General features: G+C 42.0%; 1 protein-coding gene across 4 annotated transcripts in view; it reads right to left on the bottom strand.

The window, feature by feature from the left end:
* MAD1L1 (mitotic arrest deficient 1 like 1) overlaps positions 1-18,202 on the bottom strand; it is a 526,727-nt gene that overhangs the window by 187,909 nt on the left and 320,616 nt on the right. For all 4 annotated transcript variants that reach the window (XM_054042929.1, XM_054042931.1, XM_054042928.1 and 1 more), the window contains one exon: positions 17,633-17,723. In XM_054042929.1, coding sequence (XP_053898904.1) covers positions 17,633-17,723 — 91 coding nt within the window. The remainder of the gene's footprint in view (positions 1-17,632; positions 17,724-18,202) is intronic.

Here is an 18,202-nt window from a genome sequence, read left to right on the forward strand (position 1 = left end):
GCAAAAACCAAAAGACCTGATTCTGATTTATGCTAGGGCCTCTTTACGTTGTTCTAATGGTGTAAAGGGCTTTTGTTGTCTACAAGAATCTCTTAGAGTCTGGACCCAGATAATCCAATTCTTAGAGATGGGAAGGGTTAGTGATTAACTGAGTCCTCCTGACAACTCATGTTTGACTCACAAGCCCCTAACCTGGTTTATTTATTTAGACTTATTTCTAGCAGCAGACTGTACTCTGAGTGTGTTGAAAAAGATTAAAACAAGAAAACATTCATATATTCACACAAATTATATATATATACACACACATATATAATAAACACACTCCTGGTATATCTCAAACATGTTTTTTAAATACGTATTTATGATTACCACTGTAATCACAATCCTAAGGGCCGCCACATATCTAACCATCCTTTTCTCGCATAATATACTTCAGTGCCATCAACAAATGTCAGCTGTGGGGGATCAGAGGGAAAGTGGTTCCAGAGCTGAAAACCCCTTATGGAGAATACCTGCCTACTCCACCTCTCCATCCGCTGAAATACAGAGCCTTAACACTGTTGCTGTCTCAAGTTTGTTTCTGATCTCTCTAAAGTCCGCAGCATGACGAACCTGATGTTTGAAATACCGACTTTGCTTGGAAGGATCATCACCTTGAGTGAGCGTTCTAAGTTGTGTCCAATACACGTACACTATTTTTCAGGGAGTTTTCATTTATTCTGTTTTGCGTGTACTGCCAAAAAACCCCATAGAAATACAGCTTCTGCATTACTTAATGCCCCATAAGGCTTAAACATTAATTGGCAGTGAGAAATGGTGAACTTGATGTGCCAAGTCCACGCCTGGGTGAATTGCAGAGACACGTCAGATCACCCAGGAACCTCCAATACACGTTTAAGGATGCAATTTTATAAAGACACCACCTTCCTTTTCAACACTTGGCACCATCTTTCACTACATATTGAGAAAAAAGACAACCTCTAGACAGCAATTCCCCAATCCAGCTGTCCTGAGTATCCATCCTGATTTAAAGGGACCATCTCCTTCTACTTAGATTCTGAGTATCAATGTCCATTCTGCTGCTCCTGTTTCTCTCGCTGACAATCAGATCTGGACAGAATGTCTATCACAAGGGTCGGCAACGTTCGGCACGCGGCTCGCCAGGGTAAGCACCCTGGCGGGCCGGGCCAGTTTTATTTACCTGCTGACGCGGCAGGTTCGGCCGATTGCGGCCCCCACTGGCCGCGGTTCGCCGTCCCGGGCCAATGGGGGTGGCGAGAAGTCGCGGCCAGCACATCGCTCGCCCGTGCTGCTTTTCGCCACCCCCATTGGCCCGGGACGGCGAACCGCGGCCAGTGGGGGCCGCGATCGGCCGAACCTGCCGCGTCAGCAGGTAAATAAAACTGGCCCGGCCCGCCAGGGTGCTTACCCTGGCGAGCCACGTGCCGAACGTTGCCGACCCCTGGTCTATCAAAAGCCTGGCAACCTTTTTTGGTCTGTGTGGATACTTAACCCTTTAAATTTAAATAAAAATAGAATCAAACTGATCGGACACCTAAATATTTTCATCATTTAAATCCTCCATTGTAGGCCAATAATTCCACAGCTTCAGTTCAGCACCACCATTTGCCACAGAGACAGTAGGGACAGGATCAGGGGAATGTCAGTGCAATAAAACATAGGCCGTCTTTTGGACGGCAAACGTACATTTTTGGATGACGGGGCACTGGGACCCACTTTTTGCTTTTCCAGAGCCTCAAACTAAATCAAAGATAAAGCAGATCCATAATTGGCAGTTTATGCTGAATGGAGATTTTATTCCAATCTGATAATAGAGCTCTTCCAGTGTGGAAGTGAATGTAATCAATGTAGCATTAGTCTGTGTTTTGGCTCAGTATTGACTGCCTGGCTACATCATTTGTTTCGGATACATTCTTGACCTTCGCTCCAGTTACTTAGCAGAGCTACTGTATAGATTCACTGAGTTTCCAATTGCTCATCTGAGAGAGGCAAGTTCATTGCCCCATATTTAATTTATATAGAATTCTTTAGAGGGACACATTTTCTTTGGGGAATTCTCTGGGATTCAGGCAGGTGAGAGACCAGTCTATTTCTTAGGTATTAAGAATGTTGTCATCTAATACAAATGGTGACATTAAAACTTTACTGTTTTTACTCAAATCAGAATTCCTCACATACCAACAGTAGCATCTTAACAGCCTCCAACCAAATTGTGACCCACCGTTCCAACCAAATTGTGAACTACTCCCACAATAGATTCCAAGGCCACAAGAGACCACTGTGATCAGTCTGACCTCATGTATAACACAAGCCTCAGAACTCCCCTAAAATAAATCCTTTCGAATTGGAGCATATCTTTAAAAAAACAATCTTGATTTAAAAATGGTCAGTGATGGAAGAATCCACCACAATCCTTGGTAAATTGTTCTACCGGTTAATTACCTCACTATTAAAAATTTACCCCTTATTTCAAGTCTGAATCTGTCTAGCTTCAACTTCCAGCCATTGGATTGTGGTGTGTTATAACTTAGTCTGTTAGATTGAAGAGACCTTTATCAAATATTTATTTGTCTCATAGGTTTTTATAGACTATGATACAGTCACTCCTTAACCTTCTCTTTATTAAGCTAAATAGATGGAGTTCCTTGAGTCTATCACTGTAAAGCAGGTTTACTAATCCTTCAGTCATTCGCGTGGCTCTTCTCTGAACCCTCTCCAATTTATCACCATCCTTCTTGAACAGTAAACACCAAAACTGGACACAATATTCCAGCAAGTCACACCATTGCCAAATGCAGAGATAAACTATTCCTACTCAAGATTCTTCTGTTTATGTATCCGAGGGATGTATTAGCCCTTTCTGCCACAACGTGACACAGGGACTCATGTTCAGTTGATTATCCACCATGACCCCCAAATCTTTTTCAATCACTGCTTCCCAGGATAGAGTCCTCCAACCTGTAAGTATGGCCTACATTCTTTGTTCCTAGATGTATGGATTTAGCTGTTTTAAAGCGCATAATGTTTGCTTGCGCACAGTTTACCATGCAATCCAGATCGCTTTGTATAGTGACCTGTCCTCTTCTTTATTTACCACTTCCTGGTCTTCGAGTGACCTGCAAACTTTATCAGTGATTATTTTATGTTCTCCTCCAGGTCACTGATAAAATTTTTAAACAACAGGACACCACCAGACACACACACACCCAATGATAATCATCATTTACAATTATATTTTCAGACCTATCAGTGAGCTAATTTTTAATCCATCTAATGTGTGTGTGTCATTTTAAGCGTTTTTTAAAAAACTCAAAATGTCATGTGGTACCAAGTTAAATGCCTTACAGAAGTCTATTACATCAACATTATTACCTTTATCAATCAAACTTGTAAGCTCATTAAAAAAAAGATATCAAGACAGGATCTATTTTCCATAAACCCATGTTGATTGGTATTAATGAAATTAATAAAGAATTAAAGAAGAGTAATCAGATCCCTTATCAGCTGATGATTATCTTGCCCAGGATCTATGTTAGGCTGATCAGACTAGAGTTATCAGGGTCATCCCATTTATCCTTTTTATTGATACTACATTATCTTTCTTCTAGTCTTCTGGAACTTCCCCAGTGTTCCAGGACTTATTGAAAATCAAAATTAACCATCCAGCAATCTCATTAGCCATGCTTGTAAAACTCTTGGATGCAGGTTATCTGCAACCTGCTGATTTTAAAATGTCTAACATTAGTAGCTGCTATAGAACATCCTTATGAGTTACTATTGGAATGGAAAGTCATAATCATCATATAATATGATATCATCTCACTTTTCCCCAAATACAGAACTAAAATATTTATTCTGCCTTTTCTGCTTTATTATTGATAATTCTTCCATTTTCACCTAATAATGGACCAATGCCATTGTTAGGATTCTTTTTTTGTTCCTAATATACTTACAAGATTCCTCCTTATTATCCTTAACTTTGCTGACCATAGATTTTACTTTGTGTCACTTATCAATTTTCCACAGTTCTGAGCTTCTGATTTATATTCATTACTACTGACTGCGCCTTTCTTCCATTTGTTACTTATTGTTTTTTACAGCTGCTTTCACTAACCCTCTAAGTCAGGCTGTTTTTTTGAAACCTGTACAGCCTCCTTCCTCAACTGTAGGATTATGAGATTTTGGGCAATCTAGTAAAGTGTTCTTAAACATAATTCCCAATTGTGTGTGATCAATTCATGATCACTTGTACCTAAGCTACCACTAATTTTTAGTTCTGTGATCAAACCCTCTATCTGTCAAGACGAGGTCTAATACAGAATTCCCTTGTGTCAGATGGAACACTTTTTGAATGAGGAAATTGTCATCTATAATATTTAGAAAGTCCAAGGATGTTTTAGTACTGGCAGCGTGAGACCTCCAGCATGTCACTCAAATTGAAATCCCCCAGGATCATGCAGCTCCCCCCCCAACCCCAACACATGATAGTTAAGGTGTTTAAGGAGCCAATTATCCTGTTCCCTAGTGTGATTTGGTGCTCTGGAGCACACAAAAATGAATAATACATCTTATGCTTTATCTGTTAGGACATAAGCATTGAAGATCATCTCCTTCCGAGTTGCCAGTGACTCTGAAACAGGTAATATCATTTTTTGACAAAGTGCTACTCCTCCTTCCCTGTTGCCCACTCAGCCCTGGGCTACACTACAAACTTATGTTGGTTTAAATCCACACCCCATAGCGACGTAATTCTCCCAAGCCACCCCCGGTGTAGATAGCGCAGTGTCGATGGAAGGGCTTCTCCTGCCAACATAGCTACCGCCTCTCGGGGAGGTGGATAAACTACGCTGACAGGGGAAGCTCTCTCGACAGTCTAGGTAGTGTCTTCACTAAGCGCTACAGTGGCACAGCTGTAGCACTGTCAGTGTAGACAAGCCCTCAATCCTTCCTAAAGAGGTTAGAACCATTGATTTTAACATTCCAGTCATGCAAATCATCCCACCAGGTTTCAGTAATACCAACTAGATCAGGTTTATGCTCATGAATGAATAATTCCAATTCCTCTTGTTACCCAGGCTTCTAACACTGGTGTATAGGCAAAGAATTCTTCTCTCTGTGTCCTTTGATTACTTGAATAATTATATTCCCAACATCTTAATTTTGCGCTAAAAGTGTGCTCATTTCTCCTCTCTTTTTACTCTCCCCATGTGTTATTAGTTTATGTCCTCTTGACTAATCTGGCTAGCCTGTCCCTGAGAAGGTCAGTTCTCCTTCTACTGAGATGGAGGCCATCTAATCCAGGGGCTCTCAAATGGAGGTCGGGACCCCTCAGGGGGTCATGAGGTTATTACATGGGAGGTTGCAAGCTGTCAGCCTCCACCCCAAACCCCACTTTGCCTCCAGCATTTATAATGCTGTTAAATATATTTAAAAGTGTTTTTAATTTATAAAGGGGGTCGCACTCAGAGGTTTGCTATGTGAAAGGGGTCACCAATAAAAAAAAGTTTGAGAACCACTGATCTAATCTATACAGCATGCTTTCCCCATAGAGGGTGGATCAATGTTCCACAAAATCTAAACCCTCCCCCACTCACTTAGCCAGGGGTTCACTTCCAACCATACAACATTAAAACTTCAATAACTCAATATAGGAGAAGGTGGTTCAAAGTACCTCCCCATTTTCTCATCCACCTTCTTCTGACACTACTCTTAACTGTCCGCCCTTACTGTGAAACTGGAAATTACCCAGTGACTTTCTTCCTTTTCAATCACTAAGAACCACCTGACAGACTCCAACTTCCAAGGGCCATCCTTAGGCATACGGAGCCACGACGTAGGGCATCCAAAAATTGGGGCACCCCTAGGTCTAGTGTCCAATCTCCTGCCTCTTCTTATCCCTGTTCTGACCCTTCCTGCAGGCTCCCACCACAGCTGACTGCTGCAGCCTGGGGAGTCTTCCTCTGGAGGGGATCTACGGTAGTACTTAAAAGTGAAGAAGCCTCCAGCCTGCCAGCCCTATTAACACAACACTGAAACTGTTAAAGAGCCATTCAAGTGGTAATGAAGCCACTTAACAGGCATTTGCCAATCCCCAGGTATGTACTGTCAGTTTCTGAATTTACTGACAAAAACAGTTGTGCATGACTGTAATATTTACTCAGAACAGGTTAGTCTACAGGACCTTAGTTTAAAATTTGCTTTAAAATATTTCATTAGTGTGTTGCTGAAGATTATAAAATCACATCTCTAAAAAATCCTTGCATAGATTTTTAGATGCACAATCTGAATATTCATCTTTAGCCTTAAATGCTTGGATCTTCAGTCATATAGTTTTTAAAATAAATCCTTCAAAAGACCACCCTTATCTAAAATACACATGCGAGCCCGGGCTGCTGTCGGGCATAGGGGCACCAGTTTAACAATACTGCCTAGGGCCCCATAAATCCTAAGGCCGGCCCTGCCAACTCTTCTCCCATAACCCTGGTGCATGTCCTGGCTGCTCTTCTTTCAGAGCAACAAAAGAATTAGAGAACATCACCGTAAGCCTCTGATTTCACATAGACCAATAATATAAAATAAATAAGGGATCAAATGAGAACCTAACAGAAGCAGCAGCACTGACGACGACAGGAAAGAATTGTGATATCTTTTGAATTATTTGATAAAAATACATAAAGTAATTGGGTCATCAAACAAAGGCTGAAATGACATCAAAGGAACTGAAAGCGAAGAGCCAAGTTTGGAGAGAGCTGTAGCTTCCTCTGGACATGGTGTTTATTCATTGAAACCAAGACAAAAAATACAAAGCCCCAGTAAACAAAACCTTTCTAAATGTTACTTTCCCTAAGGTTCCAAATGACATTCTTTTTAGTGTTTGTGACATCACAATGGAATTCAAAACAGCAGCAGCAGAACAGAAAATAAAGGAACAATAATTGAAGTAATTCTTGCAATCAAATGACTATATAACCGGAAAAAACATAGAAGGGTAGTCACTGTTAACCTCTGAATTGTTTTCTAAAACTTTGCTTGTTTTTAGCTGCGTTACAACTCAAATCAAAGACCCTTAAAAGTGAAGTCTCTTTTCAAAATGGTTTTGTATCTATATTTTGTTTACTCCAGCTTGTCTTTACCCTGAGGAGATGTTTGTGGTACAGCTTTCTTCTGGCGTAGGAGTCTTTTGCAGTTGATATTTATTAATTAATATTACAGCCACTGTAATCACACCTGATGGTTGTGTATTGGGGGTATTTTACAAATTTAACGATATTCATTTCTGTACTTTATTTGTAACTTGCCTCACTGAACATATTTAGTTCTTATCTGCTTCTCTCCTGGTTCTGCTCCCTGTACCAATGCCCTAGAGAAGGTACCTTTCCATAACCATGCTTTCTGTTAGTCACAGCTGCAATTGTGCACGCAGTAGTCACTGGAGTTAGTAGATACTGATCCTTGCCACGTGACAGGCTGTACAATTTTTGTAGCCATGATCTATGCCCTGTGATTAGGCATCAGAAAAGAAAGAGCAACCTCAGTCCACCACTCCTGCAGGTCACACTTTTAAATATAACAGTGATTTTTTTTGTACTCGGGACCCCAGTTGATGTGCACTATGGCAGCAACTTCTTTGTGTGAGCTAGTGCAATGACCTTTTCTTTGTGCCTGTGCATCCATACTGGATGCACTAGCAAAACTACCTCCTCTTCATGTGCACCAATGCAGTGATCTTTAATTTGTGCCTGTACCCCATTTGCACGCACTAGTGCAACCACCTCTGCTTCACATTTAGGTCACTTGTTAGAGTGACCTAGACAGTGATCTGGCAATGTGCTTTGCTTTCTGCTCACATGCACTAGTGCAGTGTGGTGACTTCTCCATGCCAGTGTTGAGTCTGAACTTTTGATGAGCTTAAACTTAACCCAGACTTGATGTCTCTGTCTGAACTTTTAATCAAAGCTCTGACCTGCGAACTACTCATGACACCCCCCTCCCCTTAAGTAGTCATCTCCCCTTTTCTCTTTCTGAATTTACATTTTAACCTGTTTTATCCTGTAGAATCTTGATTGATTATACATGACCATTATGATCTGTTAATCACTTTGTTTACTTCTGTGTATAAATATTGATGCTCACCCCTAATAAACTTGCCACACTTACTCTGAAGCCTTTCAAGCTAAGGATAGTGTGAGCCCGTTGATCAACGAATTGGTGTCTGGTCTCTGACAGATTGTGAGCCCCATACCAACTCCGCACGAACTCGGGTGCTGGAGAGGTGAGTGAGGACTGGCTTTTTACCTAACACCAGTGCTTTCTGCTCAGGTAGGTACAGTGACCTTTTCATGTCTGCGAGCTGCTCAGGAAACCAATGTGCACTCTTTCCCCTTCCGCTCATTAAATGAGCTGTGTGATGTAGCAGTACTGCTGATGTCTTCAGAGACACTAGAAGAATGTTAAGACATTTATTATGTATTTTTGTTATGTGATGTTAAATGTATTATGTGAATGTTAATCAGTGCCTGCAGAAATTCCACAAAGGTGCTATATGTAATAAACAATGCAGTGCTGGCTCTGGCAGTGCAACTGGGAACTTCAGGGGTTTAATATTCAGTGTCCATATTTCTAAAAAAGTCAGTGCATGTCAATACTTCACTGCACAAATGTGCATCTCTGCACTTGGTTTTAGTCCTTGATGTTAACAAACATTAGCAAGTTTGTACTGCAGGTGTCCCTGTTTTATTAGGCACCCATTTTGCATATCACATTCAGCGGGGCCAACATCAAGCCAAGAAACAGTTTGTCGTTCAAATGGCAGATCTACCTGATCACTACCTCTGCTTACCTTTGAGTTGTTTTGTGGACCACACAAAAAAGGATGTTTTGTATATACAGGATGAGGTGCAAAAAAACCATGAAGGTGACTGTGGAAAATATAATGTGGATAATTAACCATTGGGTCAACTTACATAGAGAAGCGAGGATTCTCCATTGCTTGAAGTGCAAGTCAAGACTGAATGTCTTTCCAAAATCTCACCCCGAAATTAGGGCCTTGATGCAGGAATCACTTGGTGAAATTGTATGGGCTATGCCAGGGGTCAACAACCTGCGGCACACGTGCCAAAGGCGGCACGCGAGCTGATTTTTAGTGGCACTCTGCTGTCAGCCGGGGGTCCCAGCCATCGGCCCCACTCAGCCCGCTGCCTGCCTGGATGGAGGGAACCCCAGGCCAGCAGTGGGCTGAGCAGGGCTGGCAGACATGACCCTGCCTGTCAGGGGCCGGACGGAATCCCAGACCAGCAGCGGGCTGAGCCAGGCCGGCAGACAATGGAATCTTCAAGTGGAATAAGTGCAGAATCAGGAGTGATCCTTTCTCCTAAAACTGTTGGTGTGATACACACCCATATGCAGGCTAGTGTGGCCACAGTTTTTCCTTTGTGTGGATCATCCCGGAAGTAAAGCAAGTTTAAACTAAAATCAGGTTTAAAGACTTGTTTTTTTAAATGGGGATGCATCACACCTTTGCAAATTAGTCATACAGAGCTGCCAATAAAACTCAGATCACATTTCTACAGAAAGCTTGAGTGGCACACAGGTCACGAAGGGAGACTTTTAAACAGGTTAAGGCAGCTGCAAATGCCTGAAAATACATTGTGATGGAGATAGTGAACTAAAAGATCTGCCAGCTAGGTGCCTGCACAATAAGTGATGTATTAGGTCAATATTTAATGGCAAATACCATAAGTTTGATCAAGGAAATAACAGCTGTATAAATCAGATGTGACTTAATATTTTGAGAACTTATTTTGTCACACAGAGGGCCAGACTCACAGCTTGATGTCAATGGGTGCAGCTCATTGGACCCAAGTCCATTTACAACAGTGAAGGATGTGGTGCAATATGTCATGCTCCAAAGAGGATTTTTGCCTATAGCTGATGTAAGAAATGTAAAACTCCAGCTGGGAAGGGAACACAGAGGGTTAGAGCAGTGGTTCTCAACCAGGGGTACACGTAATCAGCCCCATCAATGACAAATCATCCAAAAAGCCATGCCCCGTTGAAAAGATGCACGCAGTTTGCATAAATCCTCTTGCATCCAAGAAGCCCTCGCCAAAGAAAGGGGGATGGGAGGAATAGGTGTCTAAGTGTGGGTACAGAGAACGTTTTCACTGAGGTCAAGCTGTGATGTGGAGTCTCATGTGGACTGGGGGCATGTAAGAAAGGACAAAGGGGAGACAGACGTGGTTTGTGAAAGAGAAGTCACCAGGACAAATTAGGCAGGGAATAAGATTTATGCATGTTTGATAGGTCAATTAGGAGACCTGGAATGGCTGACAGTGTCCCTTTAAGTTTTATAACAATGTAAATGATTCATCCATTCTTTACATAATGAGCAGTTAGACTATTAAGTGACCTAAACTTGCCTGAGGCCCTTAATTCCCAACTAGTTACTGTCTGGAGGGTGAAGACCTAACTATATAATGAGTCATTAATGCTTAAAAGAGGAGAAACATCCCTCTGCAGCTTCTGCATCCTCCATGAAGACAGTAAGTTAGTGTGTGCTCTCCCACCACCAATAAGACAGGTTTTGATTAGGCTCCGATGTACAGGCATGTTAGAAGGTGTTAGCTACCATGTGCTAACATACATGTTCTAAGAGTCTAAATCAGACAGGGCAGTTTATTATTTAACATGTGCTAAGCTAGTCAAGTTAAAGCTGAGGCTCCTTCCAGGCTTGAAACTGACCAGTTTAGCCTGTGTTAAAGTCTACTTCCTTGTCTACATCAGACGTTTAGAATGGAGTCATTAGCATCTTTTAGCTAACACCTACAAACAAACCGAAAAGGTCTTGTCTATCTCGTAAATTGACTGGAATAGCTATTTCAGAATAAGCTATTTGAAATAGCCTCCCCATGTGGACAGCTTTTCAGAATTCTGTTCTGGTCAATTTCCCCACATAGACAAGGCCTAACTCCTAGTGGAGACCAAGCCTAGAGATCTTTCCACTGTGTGTGATGCTAGTAAGTGATGGTACTATTGTATGGAACTGGTCCCTCTGAAATTACTCATCCTCACTTTTAAAAAGCACCTTGAATGATGGTATTTCCCCCCCAAAAGTGATTTCACAATCCCCTCTGATGGCCCTTTAGTTTGTACCCTCCCTTCAATCTCTCCTCCCTGGTTAATCTGCACGCTCAATTGTTTTTTAAAAAAGAAGAAGAGTACTTGTGGCACCTTAGAGACTAACAAATTTATTAGAGCATAAGCTTTCGTGGACTACAGCCCACTTCTTCGGATGCATCCGAAGAAGTGGGCTGTAGTCCACGAAAGCTTATGCTCTAATAAATTTGTTAGTCTCTAAGGTGCCACAAGTACTCTTCTTCTTTTTGCGGATACAGACTAACATGGCTGCTACTCTGAAAATTGTTTTTTAAGTATCTATAAGGATATTAGTACAATATACAACTATATATTTGTTATTCTATTACATTTTAATGAGGAAGGCAGATCAATAAATTCAATTCTAATTCTTACGCCTAGAGGGCTCTCAATCAAAGAGTATCTGGTTCCAGAGTCATCCTGTTCAGAGCCTCTTGACCTAGTCCAAAGGTTCACAAATAGCCAGAAATACTCCTGATTCTGCCCTATGCAACATGGAGTCTTTCCTGTCTTCCAAATGAGCTTAGTCACATTTCCTTGCCTATCAGCATCGATTTCTATTCCAACTTTATTTGATTCTTCTCATCCAGAAACAAAAAAGCAAATTGCACACCCCAGTTTGTATCTCACACAGGAATCAGACTGCTAGCCTGGTTAGAGGACTAGACAATTTACAGAGCCTGAAAAAGTACGAATATAAAGACAGGAAGATGTTCTTTATCTTTACAGATCCACTTCTCTGAACTGTAACCGAAGTTTTGTTTTTCTCACCAACCAGCTGTGAACTAATTACAAGAAGTTCTAACTAGTCAAGCTCCCTCTCCAAACATATGGATCCAATTAAGTCAAACTGCAGCTGATTTTAATCAATCTTCCTTGAAGCAGCCAAACTTGAAGAATCTCTTCTCCTTCAACTCGAAGAGCTGAGGAGAGCAGGAAAAGCAGGAGAGTGGTATTTGCATAAGGAACACTTCACCATCCGCGCCACTGCCTGTAAACACAAGGCTCCTAGCAGTAATAAATGCTAATTGAGCACTCTTCAGAAGTCTTTCCTCCCATTTTATCCAAAAAGCACTGATTTGATCAGTCCCTTTTGTTCCTGGCTTCAAGTTCCTGGCTTCAAGAGTAGAAGGCAGATTTCCTGAAGTGTTCTGGACTGTTTAACAAACTAAGCCACTTTCTGAGACAGCAGCAACACTCTGCCCACAATATGCAAAAGCAAGTCACAGCAGCAGATATGCTCTCCCATTCCAGCAGGGGTCGCCATAGCAGAAATGGGTGCAGATGAGTGAACACATAAATGTATGTGATCAGCCTTCATACCAGCTGATCTCCCCCTACCTTGGGTTCAAAAGGTTTCAGTTAGATGTGTCAGGGGAAAGGAGTGATGTCGTCTCCCTACTATCCAAACATTTTTTCTGTTTTTTTGTAATTTGAGGTTTTTTTATTAGCAGTAAAGATCTGGACAGCGAGTAATATCCATGCTATTGTGTTTATACCACTGAAGGAAAATCAATGCAGCCCACAGCGAGGTGTCAAGAGCCAAAGGGGTATTGGGAATTGAAGGGTGTGAAGGTTGATGGAGCTTCTAGCCATAACTGAAGATGTCCCCATGCAAGCAGAGAATACAGAGAGATGTCAGATACTATATACGCTGCTGCAGATATTCATCAATTTCTTCACTTGCTAATACAGGCTCGGGGAGGATAAATCACACACTCCTAATACAACAATAGCTTTCAAAGCACATACCTGCCCTCTGGCCCAGCTAGTGCCATATAGTTCACTGAAATGCAGAATCAGTGCCAGCAGACAATTCAGGGACAGGCAAAGGCAAAATGACCATACTCCGACACACAGGCATGTGACAGTATGTGAGAATTTTTTTGAAGATAACTTTTTCATGGGTCAATACAGTCAAACCTTGGTGGTCCTGAACTCTTGGCTACTAAAGGCTGGACATATCCCTTCAGATTTGAATTCACTGCATATGGTTTTATGGACTGATCAGACTTCCGTAAATAAAGATTGGTGCACTTGAGTTGTTATGCTTGATTTCACTCACTTTCTATCATACCCCTCTCCCCAACACATCAACAAATTTTATATACTCTCTTGTAAGTAACTTTTATTTATTGCAGTCATTTATTCCAATAATGGCTTATTTATTTATTTTTAAAGGAAGTGCTACCGATTAAGATTTGGCAGAGGTTTTTTTTAATCTGTTCATTGTCTTCTACCTCTTTTACTTCCTTATTTTCTCTGATCCTTTGTTTTTCCTATTTCTGAAATTTCACTAAGGGACTTTTTCTTCAGTACATTTAAAAAAAATATTTTGTATCATTGCCATTTGTTCTTGCTTTTCTTTCTGACAAAGATATTATTTTAACCCATCATCTCCTTGATTTCTACCTGAAGAATGAGCAACAAATAATAAACTGACTTGGGCATGTTCCAGTGATGCCATTTGAGTGCGGAATTAACTTTTTCCAACATATTCTCCTTGCACTATCTGACTGAAGAGATTAATAGCTGGATAACCCATATTTAATGGGATTCAGCAGCTGATAACCCAGTCCACAGCAGTGCCTAGAGTCAACAGAAGTGTTTACACAGGATGTAATTCTTAGCCTGGGCCTGTTGGGGGACTTGGCACTCAAGTAATGAATAATGAATCTCTATTAGCAGGCAGGGCCACTGAGCCATTTTTATACTGAGGGTGCTGAAAGCCTTTGAACAAAACCAGAAACCCAGAATATGGTGGAATGGTGCATTTGGCTGCTATTATTACTGTGACGGGTTGGATCACAGAAACCCCCTTGGAAGCTGCCACCCAATGTGCAAAGACTACCCCTGCTTCTGTTTTCCCTGCCAGCTCAGGACTCCAGCACCCTGTCTTGCTGAGCCAGACACTCCCATCTGGCTCCAGACACAGATCCAGGGTCAGAATCTCCTGTCCCAAAGCTGCAAGTTTACCTGAAAACAGCTCGCAGTAGTGTGCTTGTCTTTAGCACTCAGATGCCCAACTCCCAATGGGGTCTAAACCCAGATAAATCCGTTTTACCCTGCATAAAGTTTATGCAGGGCAAACTCATAAATTGTTCGCCCTCTATAACACTGATAGAGAGATATGCACAGTTGTTTGCTCCCCCAGGTATTAATACATACTCTGAGTGAATTACTAAATAGAAAGCGATTTTATTAAATACAGACAGTAGGATTTAAGTGGTTCAAAGTAGTAACAGACAGAACAAAGTAAGTCACAAGCAAAATAAAATAAAATGCGCAAATCTATGCCTAATCAAACTGAATACAGATAATCTCACCCTCAGAGATGCTTCAGTAAGTTTTTCTCAGGCTGGACACCTTCCAGGCCTGGGCACAATTCTTTCCCCTGGTGCAGCTCTTGTTGCAGCTCAGGTGATAGCTAGGGGATTCTTCATGATGGCTTCTCTCCCTCTCTGTTCTCTTCCCCCCTTTATATATCTTTTGCATAAGGCGGGAACTCTTTGTCTCTCTGGGTTTCCACCCCCACCTCACTGGAAAAGCACCAGGTTAAAGATGGATTCCAGTTCAGGTGACATGATCACATGTCACTGCAAGACTTCATTACTCACTTGCCAGCACACACATATACAGGAAGACTCACAAAATACAGCCATCTGCAGACAATGGGAGTCATCAAGATTCCAAACCATCATTAATGGTCCACACTTTACACAATTACAATAGGCCCTCAGAGTTACATTTTATATTTCTAGTTTTGGATACAAGAGTGGTACATTTATACAAATCAGATGATCATACTCAGTAGATTATAAGCTTTGTAATGATACCTTACAAGAGACCTTTTGCATGAAGCATATCCCAGTTAAGTTACATTCACTTATTACCGTATTTTCTCTAAAACCATCTCAGTTACATTATATTGACTTATTATCAAGTTTTTATAAAACCATATAGACTGCACAACGTCACAATTACGTCAAGCCAGGGGGTGCTGTTGCACCTCCAGGACCAGAACCCCTGTTAACAAGGCTGTTTTTTCCTTGTAGGCAGTTCTGACCTCTTGACCACTCAACTAGGTGGGTACTGGTCAGTAATTCACATCTTTTCAGCGCTCAGACTTGCACAGATCCATCTCCAGTTGGAGAAATCTCAGTTGCCCAAGGAGTTAATCTATAGTGTTCTCTTTTCCTTGCTATTCACTTCCTGGTTCAAAGGAACCAGAACTCCAAGCTTATAAGATATGCACAAAGAGTGGGAAGATAAAGAGAAGTTAAACAAATAACTAAGTCCAAGCCTTAGCCTTCCCAAACTAGAACCAAGAATGTTGTTAGCTTAATCCAGTTCTCCTCAGGTGGGTTCTCCATCTAACCTCTACTGATGGGGCTGCTTTCTCCTTCTTGAACCAGCTCAGACAGATGACCTCTTCTCCTTCTCTGTGCCTGCCTGTCTCTTGTCTTCCTCACATCTTTTCCTTTTCCCTGCATCCCCAGGTCTTTTTTGTCCCTCTTCAGTCCCCTCACATAGCTCTGATCTGCACTAGTCCATCGTTAAACTCTGGGGTTCTGAGCACTGCCACTGAATTGTACTATTGTGATATGCACTACTAGAGTCTGGGATGAGTTCAAACGACTTTTATTTGAATTGTGAATTTTGTGAAGAATACAACAGTCACTGCGCCACCTAAGTCTGCTTACATGGTGGGCTATTGGTTTTATTATAACATGAAGGCTCTGTCTCAGCTTTGTCTTTGATGTCCTGATCCCAGCCTTTATCATTACATCATTTTCACAGCATTAAATGAGCTCAGCTATCGAAATGACCACACCTACCCACCCACTTCTGTCTAAAATAAGACAATTAGCAAAACTATCTGAAAGGCTTTGAACCTTTCCTGCTGCAGACAGACCTTAGAAGCTTGGTGCTTTTAGCATCTCAAGGGCTGGGCTACTGGCACTGCCGACACTGAGTATAAACACTAGATCTCTCAGAATCCCAAACAAAACAGGGAATTACTCTGGCCAGAATGGTGATGGCCCCAGTGCTGGGAGCTGGCAGCTACCCTGAGGCAGTGGGGACAGATTAAATAGGATTTGAATGAGTTGTAACCTGCTCTGAAAGCAAAGCTGCTGTTGTGTATGTTTGGAGACTGGAGCATCAGAACACCAAACCCAATGTTTTCGTCTCCTTCTGATGACAGAAACCCAATTAAAGGAGAGCTGGGTGACAGGTTTCGCGCTAACCACGGCTCGGCAGAGGCGCTCAGCAGCTCTCAACTCCCCGCTTTATCAAAGCTGTCACTTCCCCCGTCTCCAGGAATTGGTAATAAAAAAGAGATTTGATTTGCCTCTAATAGGTGTCAAGATAAAATCAATGGTCTGTCTGAAATTCGGGTAATTTCAAACCTGCAGGTTTTCTACCATCATAAAGCAATTTACACAAAAAGGGGAAGAGAGAGAAAGAAAGAAAAATTAAAAGAATGAAATGTTACAAGGCTGGGCTGTTCGGCACATCAGAGAGAGATAACACTGCTCAGAGCAGGATGGCCTTTGATTAAACACAAAGTAGGCTTCGCTTCTCGCTCACTCCGGCTTCTTTCAAACAGAAGATGCTTTAAATGCAACACTCCCACCCCTCCCTCTGCACAGAGTAACAGTGTTAGAGAGATGAGAGCAGCCCAAGTAAACAACTCCTTCTATTGCTGCCAGCTTCAGGGAGAGGAAGGCTTCACTGCTGTATCCAGAATCAAAAAGTTGAAACTCTTGCTTATGAGATGGGCGAAGCATCAACCTCAGCAAAAAGATAGGAAAATCCTGCAGTGCCATGGTGAAATCAGCATTTTAGCTTTTCTTTCCCTCAGATTTCAGATTTCATATCTTCCTCCTCTTGGGAAGGGTGTGTGGATCACTGCCACCACAACGTGTTCCTTCCATACCCCATCATCATGTTCTGGACTTGAATAGCTCCTATCAGATAAGACCGCAAGCTATTGAGCTTTGCTCAGCACTAATGGTAAGGATGGTGGGCAGCTGTAATGTAAACAGCGCCAAGGCATTTTTACCAACCTGTCATCGCAGTGGAAAACACAGTCTAAACAACAGCTCCCAGTACTGGTAGAACTGCAGCAGTGGTTAGTTATGGCTATGAAGTTTGCTAGCACAGACAAAGGTTCGGCAGCATCTAAACGGAAGAGGTTCTACCCAAGGAAAAAGCATCTGTTCTTGCATTCCTGAATACACCACCAAAATCTCAATATGACAACATCGTACACAGATAAGGGTGTGTGGGATGGGCTCGGTTTGGGCTTCTGGCGGGATCCTTCCCCAGATTGAAGGGGAAGGATCTGTGGACTGTGAAAGGAGCTTCAGGAAGTTTGTCAGTATACCCATCCACCAAGGCTCGACTGTGCCAAGCTAATAAGCCCTTCTGGCCCTGCCCCACCTCTTACCTGGAGAGTGAGCTTTTCCAATTTCATTTCCAGAGACTTGTTCTCTTCTTCTAGCTGCCCTCGCTCAGCCTCCAACTCTTCAATTTTTAACCTGTAAAGGGAGAGGGCGGGGGGGGGGAGGGGGAAGAGAGAGAGAGAAATACACTGAAACTCCCAATGCTCTAACCCTGCTTTAGTCCCACTACTGGAAAGAGTAAAATAAGGAGGACCCAAAGACAGAAATCACACACCTGTCATAAAACATTCTTCCAATGGTAAGACACCACATTAAATGAAAAGAATAGAACACCATTATTGTACCGTTAAGTACACACAGGTAAAAGACCAACTCATCAGGAAATTCAATACAGTTCTTACACCAATGTTACCTTGGCTATGTCACACATGTATAACCTTCTGTTCCTCTTTGTTCTTGCTAAACGTTTATTTTCGGGGGAGGGGGTGTTTTTTCAGAGTGTGTGGGGTTGGTTTTTAAAGAGAAAAAACACATTAAGCTATTTAATAACGTTCTAGACATTGAAAAGTCATACATCACTCAGGTAAAAAGTAGTTGGCGAAAAGGGTGAGAGG

This window comes from Malaclemys terrapin, chromosome 10, assembly GCF_027887155.1.
Source record: "Malaclemys terrapin pileata isolate rMalTer1 chromosome 10, rMalTer1.hap1, whole genome shotgun sequence".
NCBI classification, from domain to species: domain Eukaryota; kingdom Metazoa; phylum Chordata; order Testudines; family Emydidae; genus Malaclemys; species Malaclemys terrapin.